Source organism: Chrysochloris asiatica, unplaced genomic scaffold, assembly GCF_000296735.1.
Source record: "Chrysochloris asiatica unplaced genomic scaffold, ChrAsi1.0 scaffold00030, whole genome shotgun sequence".
Taxonomy (NCBI): Eukaryota; Metazoa; Chordata; class Mammalia; order Afrosoricida; family Chrysochloridae; genus Chrysochloris; species Chrysochloris asiatica.
Genome location: NW_006408548.1, coordinates 19,314,821 through 19,340,495, shown reverse-complemented (window position 1 = coordinate 19,340,495; position 25,675 = coordinate 19,314,821). Strand labels below are relative to the sequence as shown.

General features: G+C 39.1%; 1 protein-coding gene across 1 annotated transcript in view; it reads left to right on the top strand.

Annotated features, from left to right (window-relative positions):
* UBE2E2 (ubiquitin-conjugating enzyme E2E 2) overlaps positions 1–16,775 on the top strand; it is a 141,447-nt gene extending 124,672 nt beyond the window's left edge. Inside the window, 1 exon segment of the mRNA XM_006878304.1 lies at positions 16,678–16,775. Coding sequence (XP_006878366.1) covers positions 16,678–16,775 — 98 coding nt within the window.
* Positions 16,776–25,675: the final 8,900 nt, after the last annotated feature.

Here is a 25,675-nt window from a genome sequence, read left to right as displayed (position 1 = left end):
CAGGTAGATGTGATCAGGAAATGGGCTTCCCTTTTCAGTTTTCTTCCTGAGAAGTTTCAAAATACCACTTGTGGTCGTTTTGACGTAACTTAGTATTTAATTTTTGGTCTATTTCCTCTTTTGTCTGCTTGTCCCGCTCCACAATCCCCGTTCAGGCCTTTTTTCTAGTTGGAAACAGTTCAGGGCCACCTGTGGCCGTTTGGTTTTAATTGGAAACTGTCTCTTTAAATTTCGAGGAGATCTGTGTGCATGCTTAGTAGAACCCTCCAAGGGTGGGGCTGGAGTGTCCACTAGCTCAGGCACCCCTATAGTCACCAGAATGGAGGTGCACAGATAGCAAGGGACCAATGAACAGATACCAAAAGAAAAGAATGTCCACACCTTTATCTCAGCAGTTCTGCCAGGCGTCTGTGGCCGCTCCGATCTTTCCCCCACGTGGTCTCACCCAAGATGGCGGCTCCTGGAGCAGCCCAGCGTCCCAGACTAGAAAGCAATAGATTTCTTGCTTCTGCCACATAATCCCCCAGCTGTGAGCCTTCCAACCTCCTAAGTATTCCTTTATATGTGGTTCAGAGTTCTGGGACCATCCCCTGAACCTGCTTGGTTGGGTATTCTGTGTTGTTGTTGGTGGAGCTCTCTGCTCTGCTACACGTCCACCTGATCTGCCATTTTGTTTGTTCTTCCATCCATCTTCTTTTGATATTTTCTGCATCATTCTTTATTTTGCCTGTGAAGGATTCCTTCAATATTTCAAGTTGAAACTTGAATTTTTTTTTTTATTCAGTTCTTTCAGCTTGAGAAATTCTTAGAAAACCATAAGTTAGAAGAACACACTAACTCCAGGTCTTTGAACATTTCATTATAATACTTGACTTTGTCTTCTCGGGTTGCCCTTAGAAATTTTCTGTTCAGCTCATTTACTTCATCACTTCTTCCATTTGCTTTTAGCATCTCTACCTTGGAGAGAAAGTTTCAGAGTCTCTTTTGACATCCATGTTGGTCTTTTCCTTCTTTCTTGTTGTCTTAATGACTTTTGCTTTCTTCTTGTATGATGTTCTTGATGGCATCCCACAGCTCTTGTGGTCTCTGATCATTAGTGTCTAATGCATCAAATCTGTTCTTGAGATGGTCTTTTAATTCAGGTGAAATAGTTTCAACGTCATATTTTGGTTCTCATGGACATGTTTTAATTTCCTTCAGGTTCAGACTGAACTTGCACATGAGCAATTGATGATCTGTTCCAGTCAGTCCTGGCCTTGTTTTTGCTGATGATATTGAGCTTTTCCACTGTCTCTTCCTACAGACTTAGTTCGTTTGATTCATTGAAGTCCATGTGTATAATCACCTTTTATGTTGTTTTAAAAAGGTATTTCTAACTCAAAGCAACCCTATATGAGGTTTTATTCCACCACCACCTACCCCCAATTATTTCAAGATACTTTATTTTTAAAACAAGTCACAACACTAAGCTTAATTCAGGTGAAATAGTTTCAAGGTCATATTTTGGTCATATTTGGTACCCCATTCTGCCACCGGACAAGTGACAAATGCTTGCTTAGCATCTTGGTGCTTACTTTACTAGCATGTTTTAAAGTGCATATAAAATGCATATAAAATAAATATCCAAATAGTTTCCATACGAACACAGATAAGTGTGACCCCCATCTCCTAACCCTGTATAGGGTTTTCCAGAGCAGCTGGTGGGTATGAACTTCCAACTTTGTGATTATCAGTCCAGTGCTTATCTTACAGTGCCACACCATGACTCAAAATGCATATCGCAGCATTGTTAATAATAGCCAGAAAGTGAAAACAACAAAATGGTCATCAATTTATGAATAGATAAATAAAATAAAGTATATTCATACAGTGGAATATTATTTAACTGTATAAAAAAAAGAATGAAGTGCAGATACATACTACAACATGGAAGAATGTTGAAAACATTGTATGTCCTAAGTGACATAAGCCAGACACAAAAGGACACAAATGATTTGGTTCCATGTGTGTGAAGTATGAAGTATCCAGAGTAGGTAAATATATAGACAGAAAGTAGATTCTGATTGCTTAGGGCTGGAAGGTTTGGGGGGATTTGGAGTGACTGCTAAATAATGAAAATATTCTCAAGTTGAATTTAGTAATGGTTGCAGAACTCTGTGAATATACTAGAAACCATGTTCATTTTCAATGGGTGGATTTGATGGCATTTAAAATTCTAGCATCCAGTATTTCGGCATCTTTGAGTCTTCCTTTAGACTACTTGCTGCAGCCACACCTTTTTTGCATTTGTATTTTGGGGAAAGTAATATGTGGGTCTCTGGTATCTTAAAACAAGTCCTCTCCTGTAAAGATAATTTTCTGAGAGCTCATTGGGAATTTTTCTTAAATAAGCCTGGAGTTGCAATCTGACAGCTTCGCTGTAGGAATGCACCATCTGTGCTGTTCTTTAGATGAGTCTATTCTAACAGACGCTTTATATTTCAAAACACACATTGATGTAACGTACATAGCACTGCTGTGTAGGCTTGTGGGGGATGCATTTTAAAGTCTTTTAAATATTTTATCAAGTGTCTGTGTTAGATGATAGCCAGTGTAGCTGTTTCCTGAGCAGCCTCAACTCAGGGGGCATTGATAGGGAACAGTTTTCGTTTCTTCCAGACATTGTTTAGGCCATGTTTAGTTGAATCTTCCCTTTTTGCTCTCATAACAGTATCTAGTAGATCTCATAGCATTCCAGTCATTTTCAGTTATTAGGAGGTTAATCAGGTCTATTTTACATCTTCCCATCTCTTATCTGATTTAAAGTTTTTATTTCCTTTTTCCTTATTCACACCATCAGAGTGGATGGAACATGGTCTGGTTCTCAGATACCTCTTTGGGAAGAAGCCTTGGTGATGCAGTGGTTAAGCATTTGACTGCTAATAGAGAAGTCATTGGTTCAAGCCCACCAGCTGCTCCACAAGAGAAAGATGTGGCAGTCTGCTTCTGTAGAGATTACAGCCTTGGAAACCCGGTGGAGCATTTTGACCTTGTTCTGTAGGGTAGCTGTGAGTCAGAATGAAACTTCATGGCACATTTGATGGGTTTAGTTTTTGGTTTTAACTCTTTGAGAGTGAAGGCTAGGTCCTGAATGAGAACAGTGCCCCATTACTTAATTTCCCAGGGCTACCATATTCCCTACATGTTTGGCAAATATGGCATTGCCACCCATGCCCTCCGGGTGACAGGTATCAAGATACTTTTCAATTTGGTAATTTGGGAGAGCTCACTGCTCAATTCCTGGACATCGAAACATAGCCCTGACTCAGCCTACTTCCTTCATGATGTGCTGCTAAATGTTGAACAAACCTGTCTGGAAGGGGGAGGAGAAATTATGTATATCTGCATAAGTTTATTTATATTTAACAAATGAAATATGTAATACCCTTTTAATAGGAATTCATACAGCTAGTTGATTCCCCCAGAAGACTTTCATTTCTTTTTTGCCAGTCTCTAATATCCATAGTCATCCTATGGTTTCAACTCCCAAGTGAGTATAGCTCTAACATGAATGTTGGGTGGTTAAGAATAAAGACAAAGGGTATCAGAACGTCACTTGGTAATCAACATCGTGATCTTTTTTGTTGTTGTTGTTTCTGAGTTACATGATAACTTCTAAATACTGAAAGACTGTTTGCTCAAAATTTTGTGTTTTTCACAGTGTATAAAATATAGATCAGTTACACTTTTCAGTTTAATCTGTATTGTTAGCAATTTCTTCATCACTCTAAGTCTAGAGAATCAACAGAACAGAACAATCAACAAGCCTTGGATTATAGCATTTGCTGATTTCCAGCTACCAACACAACCTTTTAGAATGCACAGTTGAAACAAGATACACGGGAGCATGCTGTCTTTTCCCCACAGATAAAGTAGGCATAAACAGATTTAAGAGCAAAGATGATCATAATCATAAAAACAACAAGATAACAGAGACTGCTGCCTTACTGCTCCCTCAGCCAGTCAGGGGGCTGTCAGCAGGTCAGTTGCCTCAGCAGCTCATATCTGATTTAAGTCTCCACCAGGGAAGACGCTCATGCTATTCTTGCAGCCATCCCCAACCTTTCCTAGTGAATCTACTCACACAGGCTTGGAAAGGAAAAATCATCTCCCCATGTTTATGGTTGTGAGGTGGGAGACAGGGCATCTCCACTACCACATGCACCCCCAAGGTTGTACTTGCCAACCCCCATTTCTGCCCTTCCCCATTTTCTCTGATAGAGTTGTGGGGGCTGCCACATGCAGCCTCTCCACCTCTGAATAAGTCCTGAAGGAGCTATTAGTTGTCTCTTTACTTTTAGCATCCCTCGTTATTACTTCTGGAGCAACAGTACAGCTTACTAGACTCATATGTCATTTTAATTAGCATACTCAAACATAAATCTAGGTTAATAGTGTCAGCATTTGGTTTGAATCATGAAAATGATCATTTTTCTCCCCAAATTACTCATGAGACACCACACAATGCTTTATCAGAGTACCCAACATTTTTTCAGTTTGGGCTGGTCATATAATTGTTGTTGTTGTATTGTTGTTGTTGTTGTTATTAAGTACCGTCTTAGTTGTATTTCTTCAAATACAAAAACCCCAACTTGGTTCAAAAAGCTTCATTTTCATTAGTAGACACAGAGGAATTCAAATATCCCCACATCTTGATACCACTCTTCAGAGGGATATGAGATTCTTACACCTGTAGAGTGAGATGGCTCCAGGTTCTAACCTCATCAAGATTAGGGTTCTCAAAAACTTTTAGTGAAGGAAAGGAATGGGATGAAGTGATGACTTATCCTATCAGACATCAAAACATGCTAGGAGGCATCAAAAGTTTGTGGGGGAAAGGAATCAAAAGATCATGGTGTTTTTTCATGAACTCTTTGAAGTCTCCTTGTATTCGAAAGTCATAGTGATTAAAATGGGGCAAATAATAAAGCAAAGCACTTACTTTTCCATTGAAAGATTAGTGAGTGGAGCATCAGGGCCTAGTACGAATGCAAGTTTGGTATCTGATAAAGCTGAGCATTTTACATAAACGTTATGTGTGAAAATATAGATGATACCTAAAATATTGGAGTGAATGAGGAGGGCCTTTGTACACATGACATCAAACAAAGTGTTAAAGAAGGATTGATTTATTTAATCACTTAAAAAATGTAAACTTCTTTTTACAATATAGAGGCTTGATGTGTTGCTGCAGGATAATGTACTGGACCGCAAGGTTGACTTGAACTGCAAAGTCAGCAGTTCATACACACGAGCCACTCCTTAGAAACCCTGTACTTGGTGACTCTGAGTCAGCGCCAACTCGACAGCACTTAACAGCAACAACAACATGTATGATATACATCATAAGTTAGGTTAAAGGACAAATTATATACTGTGAGAAAATGTTCACACATAGCACATAAAGGGGATTACCTTAGGGTTGTACTGAATTCATTTTGGCTGAATACTGAATGGTGGTGGTTGTGTATCAGGGAGCTGGTTCCGACTCAGAGCAACCCTGTATAGAATTTCGGAGGCTACAGATCTTTATGGGAGCAGAAAGCCTCATCTTTCTCCCATGGAATCGCTGTTAGTTTTGAACTGCTGACCTTGAGGTTAGCAGCCCGCTACACTACTAGAGCTCCCTGAATATTGAAAGCTAGTATTAAAATCAATGAACTCAGGCAAGACTGATTTACCCATCATAAAATGAATTTCAGTATGGTTTCAAAGTTTGTCATTAGGATGTAGCAGTATCATTTCTTGGCATGGACAGCTGCTAGATGCCTCCTCTGCATGTTTGTAATACTTTAAGTAGACGCTTATTTTCACCTGCTGAAACACATGATTTTTTTTTTTTAACTATGTTTGTCAGTATGGGTTTCTGTTGCTGAAGAATTTGCTACCAGGTTAGTAAGCTTTCATTTCTCTAATAGTAACAAAAAGGCTCAAATTTACCTCCTCGTCCCCTAGACTGGAATACTCCGCTGATGGTGAACTAAAGTTGAGGGCAGCGCTTGAAGAAAACACTTCCTGGATATTTAATAAGCATACCTAAGATATTTATCATGTCATTTTTTTTAAAAAAATCTTTTTATTGTGCATTGAGTGAAGATTTACAGAGCAGATCATCAGTTTTACATTCAATCAATCATACTTTCCTTCCTTACAGTGATTGCAATCCCCTGCATGTACCATCAGTTAATAGTATTTACCTCTATTCACTTTATTGCATTCTTCCCTTTGTCTTCTGCTAACCTTCTTCTTGTTGTATATTGCCTACCCTGTTAACCCATGTTAACAGATGTCCACCTTCTAGCCAGTGAATACTTTTTCCTCCCTTCTCACCCCCCATAACCATCATAGATTGTTTCTTTTATTAAGAAAAATGTTTACTTAACTTTCTACAACGTTGATCTCAATAATTGTCCATTTGTAATTGACTAAGTTCACTTAGCATAATGACCTTTGGTTCATTCATGTTGTGAGGTGTTTTCACAGATTCATCATTATCCTTCAGCGTTGCATAGTATTCCATTGTGTATACATACACCAAAGTTTGTTTAACCATAGTTAGATGGCTTTCTCCATCTTTTTGATGTGTCTCTGGTAGAGCACATATTGAAGGATCCTATTTTCGTATCCATTCTGCTCTATTGACAGGTACACTTAATCCCTTTTTGTTCAGTGTAATTATTGATAGGCATTAATTGATTCCTGTCATTTTTCTCTCTCTCTCTCTCTGTGTGTGTGTGTGTGTGTGTGTGTGTGTGTGTGTGTGTGTGTGTGTGATATGCTGGTTTCTTGGTTCCACATAATTTTCTGCACAGAGTTCATTTTGTTTGTAGGTTTTCTTTTCATTTAATATCCATTGTGTTAATGTTTACTAAATCTTTCTGATTTTCTTTTTTTTTTAATTTTGATTTACGGGTGTCTTAATTTTCAACACAAATTACAGGCTACCCTATAATTAATTTTTTTTCCTATTTAATACAATCTGTTTAATATTGAAATATTCATGACTTCTTTACCATTTGGAAGTTCTACATTTGCATCATTCCCTCTTTTTACTTCATAGTTGACTTCATTATAAATTGATAGCTCTGGTTCCCTATTTTCAGTCTCAGAGACTTGTTTTACTTTAAATAGTTCCATATCTGGATTGAATTCTGGGTGGTATCATGTACAGTAAATCTCAGGTTATCGTCTGCTGTTGTTGGTTCTCAGTCCAAAGAACACCTTTTAGCATTTTTGGTCAGGTCTTCATAAATTCCTTTAATTTTCTTCCAACAGTTCTTCAGCATTTTTTATTGTCTCTTCCACTTGTAGAGTTCCCATCACCCATAAGTTGTTGCTCTTCATGGTGTCCCACATCACTCTTAAGCTTTCCTCAGATTTTTTCATTCTTTTTGTCTCAGTGCTCTTCTGGCCTACTAGTGTTGAGAGATTTATCTTCAAGCTCACTAATTTGGGTTTCCATTGTTTCAAATCTACTCCTTTGCTCTTTTAATGTTTTATCCATTTCTGAAATCTTAGAATTAATCTTCTAGATATCTAATTGGAGGTTTTTCATTGTTTCAAAATTTGCCCTTGTTTTGTCTGTTCATATAATGTTTTCCTAAATCTTCTAAAAAATTTTTCTGTGTTCTTCTTGTTTTTCTCCATCTTTCTGTCAACGCTTTGAAAGGTACCTTTGTTTCATTCTTTTGAATTCTTTTTTTCAGTTAGTTCCATTACCTTTTCTTCCTCAGAAACATTTTCTGGCTCTACATTTTTGTCATTCGAAGCATTCTCTTTTATTTCTTTGTATGAGCTAAAATTGTCTGTCTCCAGGGCATCGTGGGGTTGTAGTATTTGTATTTAATTGGTGATTTATGTTGACTTGTTCTTAGGCTCTTCACCAGCTGTCTCCTGTGGGTACAGTTATAGAATGGAAGCATGCATACCATTCTCTTTCACCATTCGTGCACCTCCATTTAGGGTGGGTTTGGCTGGTGTTGGCTGCTGATTATCACGATCAGGTGTCATGGGAACTGGTATTGGCTTTTTCCCAGTAGGATGGAATTACAGAGAGTACGGTTGTGGTGTATTGTATGGGCACAGCTGCTGTCTCCTGTTGAGTGGGAAAGAAAGCAAAACAGAATAAACAAACAGGGAACCAACAATGAAAAGAGAAAGCAATAAAGAGAAAAAAGAAAGAATATAATAAGTATAAAGGCAAAAGAGGGATAGAGAAATGGAGCTATAGAAGAGAAAAATAAATGAGAAAATAAAAGAAATTTTTAAAAACACAAGAATAGCTAAAAAGAGGCACATGAAAATGGAGCTATGAAAGATAAAAACAAGAGAGCAAATAAAAGGAAGAAATAAAATTTAAAATGCTTAGAAACCCCAGGAGAGAGGAAAGATGAGAGAGAATAGTAAAGAAAGATCAAAAAGGGGGGGAGAAGAAGAGGGGAAATGCGAAACAAGAGAAAGGAAGGAAAAATAAAAGCAGAGATAGAAAGGATAAATTTTAAGCAAATGGAAAGCGGAATAAAAGGAGGATAAAGAATAAAGAAACAAACGATCCAACAAAAACACCAAACCCTAAAACAAAAACAGGCAGCTGCTGAACCCAGAGAGGAGAAAATTTGGGGGGGGGTCTCCTGCAATCCAAGGAGCTCACAAAGTGGGTGTGGGAGGGATATGACTGCAGAGTTCAGGCCCTAGATGGAGTTCCTATGTGTTATCAATATCCAGGGCACTCAGTACTGATGAAGTTCATGGAAGTCCTTAATAGGAGCTGGTTTCAGTGTCTGTTAGGACCACAGGGGCAACTAGGGGCAGGGTGCCTGGTTAAATGCTGGTCTGCTCGCCCTGTAGATCCAGAGCCAAACTCACTTGAATCCAAGGACCAAAGCAGCGCAGCAGGCCCCCACCGCACACCAGTGTGACTCTCAGCCATGTGGCTTGAACTGGATCTGTAATGGGGGTGAATAAGGGTGGGGACTGGCTACACCTCTAATCACTAGGGGAGTATGGGGAAAAAGAAGGAATCACACCTTAACGTCTCAACCTGCGTGAAACTGTTATGCCAGGCCACCTTCAGTTACCAAAACTGCTCACAAGATAGTCGTACAGCATCTGACCGGCCGTTCGCCAATCAGTCTCCCTCTCTCACTGTCCCTGCTCAGCTTCTCCCTCAGCAGGCACTCAATCCACTGCTCTAACCTTCCCCTGAAGTCCAGGATTCCTGAATTTTCATCTGTATCTGTTTCATTTCGTTTAGTGTATCTTTGTTGTAGAGGGTCCATGTAGTACATCTGCCTGGTCTGCTGTCTTGCTGAAAATCCATCTACCATGACCGTTTATTTCTGATATTTTGCATACATGTACTGTTTCATATAATCATTGAATGTGTTGCTTTCTCTGCCAGCAACCACTGGGTACAACTAAGTCCTTTTCTATTGCTGATAGTATCGCAGCAGGTAATATTAAGGCCTGTTCTAGATAGCTGCTCTTTCATCTCAGTTGTACAAATATGTGGGAAGACAGTTCCATATCTTTTTCTTGTAGGCCATATAGTTTGTCTTTAACTGAAAGAGATCTTCAATCCCAGAATGTTTGCCAATGTTATAAACCAAGATTCACACACTAACAATAAGTCTAAATGATGGTTTCATGCTTATTAACTGTGATGGTAACCTATATTGTTGGTGTTAAGTGCTATCAAGTTAGGTCCAACTCATAACAACACTGTGTAGGGTTTCCGAGGATCACCTGTGGAGCATTTTAACCACTGACCTTGTGGTCCAGGGCTTTCTTTCAGCACTGCTCCAGAATGATGACCTATAAGATCTTTGATCTCTGCAAGCTCAGTACTCCTCAAAGGTTAAAGTCGATTTTGGCTGAATACTAAAGCCAAAACTGAATTTTAGTACATTGTTAGTATTTGTAATATATGAAGTATTGCTTCAGATTAATAAAAAATAAAAGGACAAAGGCAGAGACAAGCGCTCATAGAAGAAATACAAATGGTAAACAAGCATGACAAAATGCTCAATCTCGGTAAACATCAAGTTAAGTGCAGTTACTACAATGAAAGTCTTTTTTTGTGGGTTTTTTTTGCTTCCTGTTTGCTTGGCAGAAAATTAGATTGATAAGGCTGTGTGGGCAAGAATGTCCAGAAGCAGGGTAAATTGCACATCCCTTTATTGAAAGACACTTTGGCATTGTTAACAAAAAGTTTCAAATGTATGCCTCCTGGTTCAGTACTTCACTTAGAGGAATCTATTCTCCAAAATACAAAGTACTCAAACATAGACTCAAAGATCTGTACAAGTCTGTAATGCTGGTTATAGTAGCAAAGAATCAAAATCTCAATGTGTATCAGTAGGGAAATGGAAAAATGTTCTCTAGCGACTGGAAGTGATAAACTAGAAGAGGTCCTGGTGTGGCGCTGTAGGGTGAGCGCCTGACTGCTAACCACAGGTCAGTGGCTCAAAACCCCCAGCCTCTCCTTGGAAACCCTGTACATGGTCAATGCTTAACAACAACAACAACATGTGCTCGTAGTGGTGTTGTGTGTCGTCGAGGTGATTCTGACTCATAGTGACCTTCTGGACAATATATTAATGAGACCCAGTCTTCAACCAATCAAAGGTTTTTGCACTACAGAAACTTCTAGGTCTGCTAGAAATTGGTGGAAACCTTGAGACTGTTGCACATTCACCCTTCAGGTATGGAAATAAATCCATCCACAGAATAATAGACAGGTATATAATAACATTGTTAAATCAGTTCCAAACCCTGTAGAAGCTTTCTAAATAGAAGCTGATGGGTTAGAACCATGGACCTTTTGGTTAACAGTCCAGTGATTATTCTACAGCACCACACCAGGACTCCATAATAACACTTGGTGTTAAATGCCGTTGAGTCGGTTCTCACTCATAGCAACCCTATATAGGGTTGCCGAGGAGTAGTTGGTGGATTTGAACTGCCAACATTTTGGTTCTAAGTCCAATTGCTGATCCTACAGCACCACACCAGGAGTCCAAAAATAACACTTGTTGTTAAGTGCCATCTAGTCAGTTCCAACTCATAGCGACCCTACATAGGGTTTCTGAGGAGCAGCTGTTGGGTTTGAACTGTCAACCTGTAGTTCTCAGTCCAGGGCTGATCCTGCAGTGCCACACTAGAAGTCCAACAATAACACTAGGGAGATAATAACCTTTATGAAGCAACTGAACAGCATTTACTCAAGGACAAAGTTCGGAAGAATTGGGAAAGGAGAAGGAATAGGTACAGAAAACAGGGAGCCAGGACAAGTAATGTTACATTGTGGGAATTGCAATCAATGACATGAAGCAAAGTATGTATGAATTGTTGAATGGAAAACTGATAAACCAATTCACAATACAACATTTTGTGTGTAGTTTTTTTTTTTGTTGTTTTTTTTTTTTAAAGAAACAATTATAAAAGGAAAAAGAGCCTACAGATCATACACCCTGTACATCTGCTTCAGGGAACCTCACTGCTATTTGAGAGAATTAAGTGTTTAAAATCATTTAACCTTGTTCTTTCATGTTCCTCTTTTCACAAGATTAACAATTGCTGAATAAAGGCAAAAATTTGAAGAAACTTAAATTTCAGTTTACTTACCTGCTGATTTAAGGAGAATATTAAAGGCACTGCGGGTGTACCATGGTAGAATCAGCACTGGACTTTGAACCACAAGGTCACCAGTTCAAACCCACCAGCTGCTCTTGGAAACCCTGTACAGGGTTGCTGTGAGTCAGAACCGACTTGACATCACTTAACAATAACAACATTAAAGGCACCATGTTGGAAGAAGTACAACCAGAATGCTCCTTAGTTAGAAACCAAGATGGCCAGATTTTTATCTCTCATACTTTGGACATATTATCAGGAGAGAACAGCCCCTGGAGGAAGACATAGTGCTTGATAAAGTGGAGGATCAGCGAAAAAGACGGCGACCCCCCCCACCAACATGATGGTTTGACCCAATGGCAGCAGCAATGGGCTCAAGCATAGCAATAATTGTGAGGATGGTACAGGAACAAGCAGTGTTTTGTTCCATTGACAGGCTAATAGATTTAGGAAAGGAAAGTAGTAGCAGTTTAGAATCCAAAATAATGGAACATCCATCCTTTCCAAAAAGAAAATTTAAAGAAATAGAGTCGAGTAATTTACATTTGTTGTTGTTATGTGCCGTGGATTCCGACTCATAGCGACCCTGTACAGGGTTTCCAAGGCTGTAAATCTTTACGGGAGCAGAAAGCCTCATCTTTCTCCCGCGGAACAGCTGGTAGTTTCGAGCTGCTGACCTTGCAGTTCGCAGCCTGATTGTTATTTTGCCCCCAGTTATCTGTATCCATGACATACAAAACCCTAATAAGTGGAGGGTCAATGAAGAAGAGGAAGAGCCCCAATGAGATGGATTGCCTCAGTGACAGCAACTATGGGCTCAGGCATAACAGTTGTGAGGATGGCACAGGACCAGGCAGTGTTCCACTGTGTTGTACGTGGGGTTGCAGTAAGGCAGAACCAACTCAATGGCAGCCTACAACAGCAACAGTAAGATTCTGCCTTACTTAGGATCATAACTACAAAGACACTACAAAACGAGGGTCTTGTTTGCATTAAATTTACTGTGATAGTCATTGGTTTACAGTTAAATTTTGCAGAGTTCTCATTTAGTTACTTGCAGTCCTAACTTGCTTTTATTCAGAAAAACATTTCAGCATTAAGAACTGTATGGTTAATGAATTGTGATTTTTTTTAAATGTCTTCATTTTATTATCTTTTTAATTCTTTCACATAATAAACAAATTTAAGATTTGCATAAATTTGCAAAGATGCATGTGCAATAATTTTCTCATAGAATTTTTATAATTACAGAAAGTTAGAACCCAAATGTCTATAAACAAGAAATTGGTTATTAATTTCTTGTTATATGAGGCGACTGTTAAATTATATAGATTATTAATCATTGATATAAAAAGTGACTTTTGAAAAGATTAGATAAACAGACTCTAAGCTTGTTTTATTTCAGTTTATTTTTTGTATGTGTAGGAAAACCATTCCTGAAGATATACATCAGAATGTTAACTGTAGTTCTCTGAGCGAATTTACAGACATTCTTCACGTAGCACTACTGTCGTGTATATTGTCTAAGAATTTTTTAATCGTTACTGATTTTGCTTTCATAGCATGTATAATTTTACAGGAGGAAAATCGTTTTCTCTTGAAAATCAAACTTGAAAAGATAAAAGAAATGCTAAAGAAATTAAATGTTAATTATTTAAGCATGCAAAAGAAAAATCTCATCATGCATGTTAATTGTAGTACCAGCTCTGCAACTCACTTTTGTAACTTCCTTTTGCCCCTTATGTAGGTTTTTTTCTGTCTTAAACCATGTAAAATTAAGCTGGTGAGGATACCCAACCTTCACCCTGAGCTTTATATTTGACACTTCTGGGAAGTAGAACATAAGTTTTTCAAGTGTAGAGAAATGACTCAGGCCTTGCTTTGGTCCTTTGAACTCTAAATCATTATTTTTTGTTGTTGCTGTTAACTTCCATAGAGTTGGTTCCGATTCATATATAGGGTTTCCAAGAAGCAGCTGATGTGTTTGAACCTTCAACCTTACGGTTCAAACAGACTTTGTGATCCAGTGCTTATCCTACAGAGCTACACCAGCTTAATTTTACTTAGTGTTAGCCAAAGGACTACATTTTTTACAGAAGTACATCTTAGATAGTAAGAATGGTTGTACAACTTGAATTATAGTAGAAATTGCTGAACTTAAATTTTTTATAAAATTTTCACTACCAAAAAGATGTGTCTTGGCCAATTTCTAGATATTTTATGTGTACATTAAGCATTTGCTGGTTTACATCAGGGCTTCAAACCAGTTCACTCCAGTTCAACCCCTCCTGAGAAATTTGCATTTCCACCGAAGATGTACTGAATCAGAATCTATATTTTAATAAGATCTCCAGATGGTCCTTATGTATACAATAAGAATCACCTGAGGATCTGTAAGAATCACCTAAGGGTTTTGTCAAAATGTACAGTCTGATTCATTTGCATTTCCACCGAAGATGTACTGAATCAGAATCTATATTTTAATAAGATCTCCAGATGGTCCTTATGTATACAATAAGAATCACCTGAGGATCTGTAAGAATCACCTAAGGGTTTTGTCAAAATGTACAGTCTGATTCAGTTTAGCTAGAATAGAAATGTAAATTCTCAGGGGGTAGTGGAGTCCTGGTATGGTGCTGTAGGATCTGCACTAGACTGTTAACCCTAAGGTCAGGGGTTCAAAACCACCAGCAGCTCCTTGGAAACACTATACAAGGTTGCTCTAAAATGGAACCAACTCGACAGCACTTAATAACAAAAGTCAAACCATCATGAACCATTTCAAAGCCCTGGTTTAAATCATCTTTAATTCTGGCTAGTCTTGATTAAGTGGTGGCATTTTGGTTTCTGTACTTAGTGGTTAAAGGGAAAAAAGCCACATGAGGTGGTAGTAAGACAAAAGTTTTTAACAAACCCATATATCTGGAATTCTGTTAATGGTTTGTGATTTAGGTAAATATAAGAAACTGCCCTCTCTCTAAGATAATTATAAGAAGCTTAATGTACAACCAACAAAAGTGAAGCAAGTTCTTACTGAGAGAGCTTTCAAAGCTTTCATATCATCAGCCCAGCACATCAACTAAAAGGAGTTAGGCCTTTAATTTTGAGAAGATCTAACTGTGAATATCTTGCCAAGTTATAAGAGGTATTAGAACACAGGTACACTTGTATATTCTATGCTTTCTCCTTTTTCTTTTCTTTGTTTTATCTTTTTAAATATATTTTAGTGTTTATTACTTTTGCTCTTCCTTCTGGTTTCTTTTTATATACTTCCTCTGGTGCTATGGGCTAATGCGCTGGGCTGCAAAGTTGGTTTGAACTGCTAGGTCGGCAGTTCAAGCTCACCAGCTGCTCTTGAAACGCTATGCAGGGTTGCTATGGGTCAGAACCAACTCAACAGCACTTAACAACAACAACAACACACTCACAGGAATCCTGGTGTGATGCTATACAATAATCATTGGATTGCTAACTGTTAAAATAGGTGGTTTGGCCCAATGAGACACTCTTTTGAAACCGCATTATAAGGATTGATCGCTATGAGTAGGAACTGGCTTGATGGCATTTAGCAACCACCAACTCACATGCTCAACACTAAAAACAGTAAGATCAGACAGAGTGAAATTAGAGACTTGGTGGGGAGGGATTTATTCTGGGATCTACAAGAACCTAAATTACTTTTATTTTTGTATTCTTTTGATTTTCATTAGACATTGTTTCTCTCTGGGTAGAGAGCAATCTCCCAAGGAGCCTTTGGTTAAAAGTGCGCACTTTGGCTCAGAGCCCTGCTCCCCCTCTCACTCCACCTTGGGAAAGTGACTTGTTTAACTTCATTTTTCTTACCCCCCTCAGAGATTTGTGTGGTTAATGCGTTAAAGTTTTAAAACATGGTAAATCAGCAAGTGTTAGATTTTATTAACATGTGGTACTGTGGGTTAATGCGCCAGACTGCAAAGCCATTTGAACTGCAACGTTGGCAGTTCAAGCTCACCAGTTGCTCCTAGGAAACCCTATACAGGGTTACTATGGTTCAGAATCCACTCAACAGTACTCAACAACAACAATCAATATTTTTATAATGAGTTATTCTACATGGATTTTTATATTGCCAAATAACTTTGAGATAGATGTATCCTGCTTCTCTCCTAGGTCCTTAGGTTTCTAACAGCTTCTTGATTGTGTTCAGCTGGGGCTCTGAACATTTCCTCAGAGCAGGTAAAACGGGGGAGAGTGCCACTACTGCGGTAGTACTACTCCCAGTACCTTACCAGTTGTCATCAAAGTCCCTTACAACTCATGGAGACCGACCCCATGTAGATGAGAGCAGAACTCTGCTCCAGGTTTAGGTCACTAGACTTACCTTTCAAGGAGCCTCCCGGAGCCTCACACCTCCAGCCTTTCAGTCATAGTAACCGTTTGCACCATGGACTTCACCTATGGTATTTTCCTGCTACGAGGGGACTTCAAAAAGTCTGGAAAATTTCATTATTCTATCCTCTTCTTTTTCCTCAAACTTTTTGAAGCGGCCTCATTCGCCTCATATTTCTCAAGGGATGTCCATCAAGGACCCTTGAGTTGTCCTCTCCTGTGGGCGAATGTGTCAGACTGCAAAGTCGTTTGAACTGCAAGGTCGGTGGTCCAAGCTCATCAGCTGCTCCTTGGAAACCCTCTACAGGGTCGCTATGGGTTGGGATCAACTCGACAGCACTTCATAACAACAACATACAGCTCCTGAATTTTCTCAGTGAAATACTGAAAAACACAAGGGGAGCAGGGAGAGGGAAGGAGACTGAGACTTGTCAATAAATGTGGTGAGCGGTATCTGTAAAAGCGAAAGCAGCTGGTGTGAAATGTGGTCTCTGCTGTTGGTGGTCTGACTACTGTGGCATTGGTTGAGGTTCCAACAGTAGCTTTCTGCCCTCCCCAGATGCTACTCTTTACTATTTAGAAAGAGGAAGGAGAAAAGCTGGTACTTACTGACTCCCGACTCTGCTTCCCTTTCAGCTGACCCTCTGGTAGGGAGCATTGCCACGCAGTACATGACCAACAGAGCGGAGCATGACCGGATGGCCAGACAGTGGACCAAACGGTACGCCACCTAGGGGCCTGCTGCCAGCCTCCCGCCGGACCTGTGCAAGCACATTCACCAAGTGCATCAATAACCCCGCCCACCCTGCCCAACCCTGGTTCTTATTTTCTTATTTTTATTAGATTTTAAACTGTTCTGTGATGGTATGTCATCTATTCCCCTCCTACCTACTCCTTCCCTCCCTTTTATTCTCTTTTTGATTTCTAACTTGAAAGATTTGGATTTGTTTTTTCCCCAGCTCAAAGTAAATGGAAACTTTTTGTTTTCAGTGCAAAAAAAAAAGTTGGACCTGTAATAGTAAAAGCTTTCTTACAAAGCTTTGTATTACTGTGTGGGTTGGTTTTTTGTTTTTGTTTTTTTTTTCTTGTTGTTTATTTTGATTTTTTTTTTCCTTTTATGCAATCTTCGGGAAAACACGAAATCAGAATTATATCTTGTTTCTACTTAAATGTAGTGCTTAGGATTAATTTTTTGTACTGAAGTCTTTATTGGTGGGTGCATGCTACTGGGAACAAGTTTTTGTACAAAAGCTTAAATCAGAATCACTGTGCATTATGGAGACTCTGTTTATCACTAGCCTTCTGTCCCCCACGCAGAAGACTTAGAGTGAACAAAATAATATGTATTTTGATTTACTTAAAGTGCTTGTAAATTTCGTAGGGACCTGCCACTTTTGACTGTGGATCAGTTGATGTACACTTGTATTATTAAGGCACTCAATAAATCACTGTGGCTGATCAATGCACTTCTGGGGGCCCTGTGTGTCTGCTTTGTGTCCTTGATGACCACCAGAGCCCTGTGTGCAGTCGTACATGTCTAACTCAATTACAGGTGGAAGTGTAGTTTTTAATTGCTCATAATTCTTTGGCGTTGAGGTGCTTAGTGTGTGGATTGTCTGCAGATCTGCTAATAACCTAATGGTCTGATGGTTGTTTCGGGAGGTATGTATCATTTTACACACTGTCTGGACGTTCCTCTCTCATAGGCATCCTTTCTATAACAGCCGTCTTTCCTCAACAATTAAACGATGTCACTCTAAAAATAGCCTCCTAGTGAAAGTGAAAACTGAGCTGATCATTGTGTTCAACCACATCTAAAATTACTTCTCTTTTCCTCCTAAAATTGTGATTGTAACACCTGTCAAGTGTTGTTTTATTTTCCTCCAGAATTTTAGTGGAAGCAGTAAACGCTACCATTTGTGGTCAGCAAATTCAGTGACATCGGTAAGTCCCACTGGCTTTGACCTGCAGGCTCTTTGAGGTGTGTGGCTGTAGAAGGCCTAGAGAAGAGTGGATGGTGAAGTGTGAAAAACATCCTGACATACTGATTAATATCAGGGTGTGATGCCAGACACACTGGGAGCTCCTGCTTCCTCCAGATACTCTCACAGGCACACCAGAGAGCGCCATCCCTTTTAACATTAACTTCTTTATTGCTAAATCATAGAATTTACCACTATAAAATCCAAAAGATGCAGTTTTTGTTGTTTCTTAGTGGTTAAGGAGCTCTAATAGCATACTGGTTACGAATCAGGCTGCTAACTTCAAGGTCAGCAGTTCGAAACTACCAGCCTATCCATGGGAGAATGATGAGGCTTTCTGCTCCTGTAAAGATTTACAGCCTCAGAAACCCTACACGGGGTTGTTGTGGTTAAAAGAAATCCTATAAAATATCTTTTTGAAATAGCATAGGGTTATTTTTCCCTTTTTTAAAATAACAATTAGACTGTTCATCTCATTTGAAAATATTTCCTAGCACAGCAGAGCACCATACAGTCTGGATTACATCTATGCAACTCTGAAGTTGAAGCAAAAGAACCACAGACAGCAAGTAAACGAGTCATTGTGGCTGTGTCCCTGTAAAACTTGAGTTACAAAAGCAGGCCCTTGTGTTGTAGTTTGTCAGAGTCTTGGTGTGGCACTGTAGGGTAGGCACTGGACTGCAAGGTTGGTTTGAATCACAAACTCCATGACAGTTAACAACAACAATTTAGACCATCTCAGAGTAGAAGAAAAAAAGAGACAGATATCTTGTTCCAGGTAGTTCAGACTTACGGTTTATTCAAGTCAGACTGAATTGTACTTAAGCTTGTATGGGTTTTCGTTTTACATTTTATCATTAGTAATATGTACTACACACAGTGTTGCAGGTGCATAGTTTGCTGTTTTTATCATTCTGCTTCTTTGGATAGGGTCTCACATTCCACTCATGCTCTTCTCCCTTGATGGTCCTAGGATCCTCTTCCCATTTTTATGAGCTCTAAATACTTTATGACAAACAAATATGCCCTGCACTCAAAATATACAAGCTAGAGAAACCCCAATTGGACATTCACTTTGGAGACCAACAAACTCTTGATTCCAGAGAACCTGGTAATTTTACTGGAAATCAGTAGTCACTGCAATTCTGGTAAGTGTTCAAAATAAACTTGTTTGTAAAGTAAGATGAAGGAGTATTTCAGTACTCTGAAGGCTAAATAGTTTTGCTAAAAATTATGACAAAAGCATTTTAAAATTTGGAGGTGGTTTTGTACGCTGATACTATTTAACTTTAGCACCAATTATTGCTAGCTGAGGTTTTGCAGCTGTGTTACATGAAATGTTGTTAGATCTGAGGCAGGTCTGTTGGTCACAGAGAATGTAACGCTTGAAATTGTATTGGTTGGTGTTAAATAACTCAACTGATGTTTAAAAAAAAAAAAACACCTCAAAATGTCACCATGATTTGTTACAAAACTGCAAACAAATTCAACACTTGTCATCTGTTTTTTATAGGTATCCATTTGTAATATAAATGAAGTAGTCTTATTCCAAAATTAAGACGTTTATCCTGGATTATTGGTTTGGGAGTCAGGAAAAAAATGGAATCTGTATTGAAAATATGTACTGTGTCTAATAAATAATCTTATCTGACCAGCATGGGAGATAAGTCTCAGGTAGAAAACTCTTGAACTTCTCTGTACCTCAGTTCTGCAATAAAAGGGGTGTTCGTTAATATCAAACATAATAGTTTTTTTTAATATATATGTGTAATATTTGTGCTTTAAAGAGTTCCTTTTTAATACTGTAAAACTGTAAAATAATCCCTCACCCTAGCCCTTTAGTATATAGAAGCCCTCAGTTACACACAGCTTACAAGGTACCTATTGCTGTTACAACACACATACCACAAGTGAATGGCTTCAACAAACAAATGTATTCTTTTCCAGTTTAGGAGGCTAGAAGTCCAAATTCAGAGTGCTAGTTCTTAGGAAAAGGTTGCCACTCTTGATTGGTTCTGGAGAAAGGTCCTTGTCTCCTTTTAAAATCTGCGGGCCCAGCATTCCTTGGCGATTTCCCCGTGGCTTGGCATCAGTCTTCCCTGGGCCTAAGAACTTCACAGCATGGAGACCCAATGGCTAAATTATGCTCCACTTCCAGCTCTACTATCTTGGTGGCTGTAGATGTCTTTCTCTCTCCTTTTAACTCCTGTGAGATCAAAGGTGTTGTAGGCCATACCCCAGGGAAACCCCTTATCCTGGATCAGGGCTGTGATGATATTAAGAGTATTGCATCCCACCCTTAATCCTCTTACTACTTTGTCACATCAGATCACATCATGGGGGAACATCACATAACTACCTCATTTCATAATTACAAAACCACTGAGAATCATGGCCCAGCCAAGCTGACACATATTTTGGGGGGAAACAACTGAAACCATGGCAGTACCAAAATGAGATTCCCACCCAAATATGTGACGCCAGAGCCTTTGCATACACTAGATTGGCATAATTCATTAATAGAGTAGAGGTGCTACATAATTTCTCAGTTGTTGTTGTTAAGTGCCGTTGAGTTGGTTCTGACCCATAGAGACCCTGTAGAGGGTTTCCGAGGAGCAGCTGGTGAGCTTGAACCGACAATCTTGCAGTTCAAATGGCTTTGCAGTCTGACACATTAGCCCACAGTGCCACACCAGGACTCCAGTTTTTCATTAGCAGGGGTTTTGTTTGAGGAAATATGGGCCCAGTATTAGAGCAGAGAGCAATAGTAGGAACAGAGTTCTAATCTGACCACCTTGGGGAGACATGTCTCAGGTGGAAAACTCTTAAACTTCTCTGCACCTCAGTTCTGCAATAAGACACATTAATGTTTTTGTTTTTTATGTATGTATAATTTTTGTGCTTTAAAGAAAAATAAGTTCCTATTTAAAACTGAAAACTATTGAAAGTGCACCAAAAAATCCTACCAGAGGACCCATGTATTTTATATCAAGGTAGTTGTATACCTCTGTCAAAATGTCCCTCCTGTGTATGGGTCGGGATCTCAAGCCTTCTGGGCACATCCTATATCCCAAGATATTCTTAGAATTGTCCGTAGAGAATTATATTATGAGCCGTAGCCCTTTAAGCTAAATGTGATCTGGAGTCTCTCAGAGCTGACATCTTCAAGAGGCTAAGAATGGCTTAGCCTCTTAGGAACTTCCATGGTAGCCATGCTTTTGCTTACTTGCATGCTTCCCCATTTAGGAGGTGAATATGGAATATCCCTTCTTTCGGTACTGTTCAGTCTTACATCCCACAGTGAGTGTTGTTTGTGTGGGCTGTCTACTTCTCAGCTTTAAATCTGAGAGGAGCACATTTAGTTCCAAGCAAACCAAGGCTGTTACTCCTGTGGGCATCTCTGCTAGGGCTACATTCAGCCTAAGGTCTGTGGCACCACACTGGGTCACTTTGACCCGTAAAAATGTTTTACTTGCTGCCTGATGATCCTTTTTGAGGAGACGTCCACTCCGCAGTTTGAAGGACTGTCACTGACCCTCTTCTCTCATTCCCTGCTTCTTAAGGCATTTGATTGATGAACCCAACTACTGCAGCTTCACTTACATCTACCAACATGTCATATATATATATATATATATATATATATATATATGCCTTTCTACAAGTAAGTAGTGTAAAGCCTAATATAGTTTTCAAGAGGCTTTAAAAGAAAAGAAAATTCCTGACTCTTAAAAACCTTATGCACATGGGCCTCGCAGAAAAGTAGAGGAGATAATGTGTTATTGATCTCTCTTATCCGTTTATAAATCCACATAGTCAAAGTGAGTACCAACCCAAACACCAGCTGCTTCCAAATTCTCATTGTTATGAGACCCACTAACCATACCCACTAACCTTGGCATCTGTCAGAGCTTATACACATTGGTCACCCTCCAACTCAACAGTGCCTTCCCGTGAACCCTTTAAAAAATTAGGTGGAAGGTCCAAGTTCAGCATGTCAATCACATCTCAACTTATAGGAAATTTAGAATGCCTGAGAAATTTTGTCGAGCTATGCATCAGAAACGTAACAAATGTCTTATAATTGGTGCTGCAAATCACCAAACTAGATTCTCCCCCTAATCCAGAAAATAGAATGGTAAAAGGGGGCCACTGAGAGGTCAACTCTCTCAGTACAGCCTGCCTCTATGCAAAAAAATCCTTGAAAGTAAGATGATAACACATTCTACACTCTTCAGGCTCCAAATTGAAGCTATTGACAAACAAAGATGGCCACCACAGTGAACTTGGACTGTTCTAGCCACCTTCCTTTAGGCCCACAACTGACTTCAAGTTCAACACCAAACAGCTTCCAAGTATTATGATGTAAAAACCAAAGCAGTTTATGGACAGTTATTAAAAACCTATGATAAACTCCAGAAGCTATTATTAATCCCCAAGAGACTCTATTCGCTTTAGACAATACAGATTTCCCCTAATAACAGAAAGTAGAATGCTCCTGTGAACCCTTTTATAAGCCAAAATGGCATAAAGTCAAGAAGCAATTACCATTCATTCATATAGGAAACATTACTGAGTGTTCCCAGGCCTAAAAAAATTGCTTCCGAAATCATGCCAAATAACACACAGAATCTAAAATAACACTTTAGTAATAGCAGCAATGATATGATGCACAGCCTACATAAAATAGAAATACACTGGAAGGCTGAGAGGTGGTGGATACATCTTGCTAGCGGATGCACAAGATAAACACAGATGCTTACAGACACAACTCAAAATTATGGCGGCTTGCTGTTGAAATGCTGAGCAGTTCGGCGGATGGAGCTTGGCGACACCAATCACTGGGGGTGTGCACTGCCTCTTTAACAGCTTGCTACAAAACAAACACTAAATGCTGTAAACGAAAAGCTAAGTTTCACTTTTCACCTTTTTCCATAAAAGTGAAAATCCTCTTCGGATTTTTTTCAGTTAGTGAAAACAGTTACCAATGTAGGTCTTTCCTAAAAATTAAGTGATGTAAAGCAAACTTTCAAAAACCAGGGGTGCCTGTATATAGGGATATTATTTTAAGTATGAATTCTGTATTTTTATTTAAATGTAAAATATATATTCATATTGTTGTTGTGAAGTGCCATCGAGTCAGTTCCAACCCATAGCGACCCTGTGTAGGGTTTCCAAGGAACAACTAGTGAGCTTGAACTGCCCACCTTCAGTTCAAACGGCTTTGCAGTCTGGCGCATTAACCCACAGCGCCACACCACAACTCCATATCTGTTTTAGAGACGTCCAAAATGTTCATGTTTGCTTAGTGGTATGTAATTAAAGTATCAGGATGGACAAGTCAGTCCAGATTTGAGCTATTGAAATTTGGGGAATGGTAATGTTTGGTTGCTGCTTGAAATTTTTGAAATAATTGAGAGAAAAAAATGCCTATGTAAAAGTATTTCTAAATATCAAAAAAAAAAAATTTAAACTGATTTATATAAAAATGCTGCACTAAAAAATGCTGCACTAAAAATAACCCAAATTCTGTATGTATTAAACTTCTAATATGTTTGTAAGCAATGTAACTTGATTTGTTTTATGGTACGTCAAGGAGAAATTGTTGGGCCAGGAGAGCTAAAGAAAAATGAAAAAATGTACCCTAGTTAAAAGTAGAAATTCAGTCAGAATGGCATAGCATCATTCTTTATGGCAAGAGGTTGAGAGTCCATCCTCCACTTTGGGAAGATGAATTGTATGCTGTCAAGTCAGTTCTGACTTGTAATGGCCCTGTATAGGGTTTCCACTGGTGGTTTTGAAGTCCAGTGCTCGTCGTACAGTGCCACCCCAGGAGTCCATGAAAACTAATGTTGTTGTTGTTGTTGTTAAGTGCCATCGAGTCGGGTCCGACCCATAGCGACCCTGTACAGGGTTTCCGAGGGTGTAAATCTTTATGGGAGTAGAAAGCCTCATCTTTCTCCCGCGGAGCAGCTGGTAGTTTCGAACCGCTGACCTTAAGGTTCGCAGCCCGATTCGTAACCACTACGCTACCAGAGCTCCTTATGAAAACTAATAGGAAACTATAATTCCTTCTGAGATAGTCTGCAAATTATCCCTAGTAGTCATATTCCCATTGAATCTTTAGTCACCCAAAGAGAGATAAAATTTCCCATTTTCCTGGAATAACTTATTTATAAAAATATGGCCCCAATTTTTAGCCCTTCCTAGAATTCATACCCTCTTAGGTTCTTCCATGACAAAGTAAAGTACTCTTCCTCACTTCCCGAACCAGGAGTGTGGACAGTAGATTATGACAGAGTGATCCTGTGCCAATTTCAAGCCTGGTATCTCCTAAACCTCATGCATTTCCACACTCTTGGAACCCTGCCAAGCCTTGAGAGTAAGCCCCAGGCTAGCCTGCCAGAAGGTGAGAAACTTTGTGGAGAAGAGCTGAGACAATCCATGCCCAAATATAAAAGACAGCCAAGTTAAGATCATCGGTATCACCTACCTAATGTGCAGCTAACAGACTCATGCATCAACCCAACTAAGACCAGATCTTTAGATTTTAGAGCAATAATTAATGGCTATTGTTTTAAGCCACTGGGTTTTGAGGTAGTTTACTACATAGCAATGGTCAATTTGTTATACTATCTTACAGTTAGGCATAGTCATGGCCCTAAATTCTGGCTAAAGGAAGTGAACAATAATGAAAGCAAAGTTTAGATATCATCCTGTTAAAGCTGCTTGCCACACTTACTGGTCAGAATGGCACTGGAGGAAGCAGAGACAATGGCTCTTGGTCAGCCTTCAGGTCTGGAAATGAATTCACCTTAATGGCTCAATTTTCAGCCAAGTAGTAGATAGGTATACAGGGGAGACAACAACACCAGTAAGGTATGCACATCACAGAACGGTCAACCATTTGAAATCAAAGGGCAACATTTGCCCAAGGACAAAATTCAGAAAGATTGGGAAAGAAGGAGGAATGGAAACAAGAACCCCAGGAAGTGGTGTGTTACCCTGAGGAGATTGCAATTGTAGAGATGCAATGAAGTGTATGATTTGTTCCATGTAAGACTGATGATCTGCTCTTAAACTTTCACTGAATTCACATTGAAAAGCGAAAAATACATATGAAACAATAAAAACATTATTTAGTGAAATGAAACAGAAAACTGCTTGCTTTCCACTCCCACTTTACTATTTCTTGTGGTCTGTAGGTGGGGTGGTGGTGAGCCATCAAGACCATGTCAACAAGGGCAACCCCCTGGAGGAACAAGACAGCTCAGTTTGGGACATGCTGAGTTTGAAGTACCTTTGATACATCCAAGTGGAAATCGCAGATCAATTTCACATTCCAGGAAAAGCTCAGCATTTAAGGTTAAAGATACAAAGTTGGGACTCATCAGAGAATGGAAATGAATGGGAGAGAATGAGATCACTTGAGTATGAGTGGAGAATGAGAGAAAGGATTCCAGAATCCAGCCTTGGGAATGAGTCACATGGATTATTATCCATTTTACACTAAACATCCAAAGGTGATCTTTTTTTCTTTTTTTGTTTGTTTGTTTTTTTAATGTTTTATTGTGAATTATGTGATAGTTTACATGGAAGAACATTAGTTTTACATTCATTCTATCGTATATTGTCTCTCATTGCCATGGTTA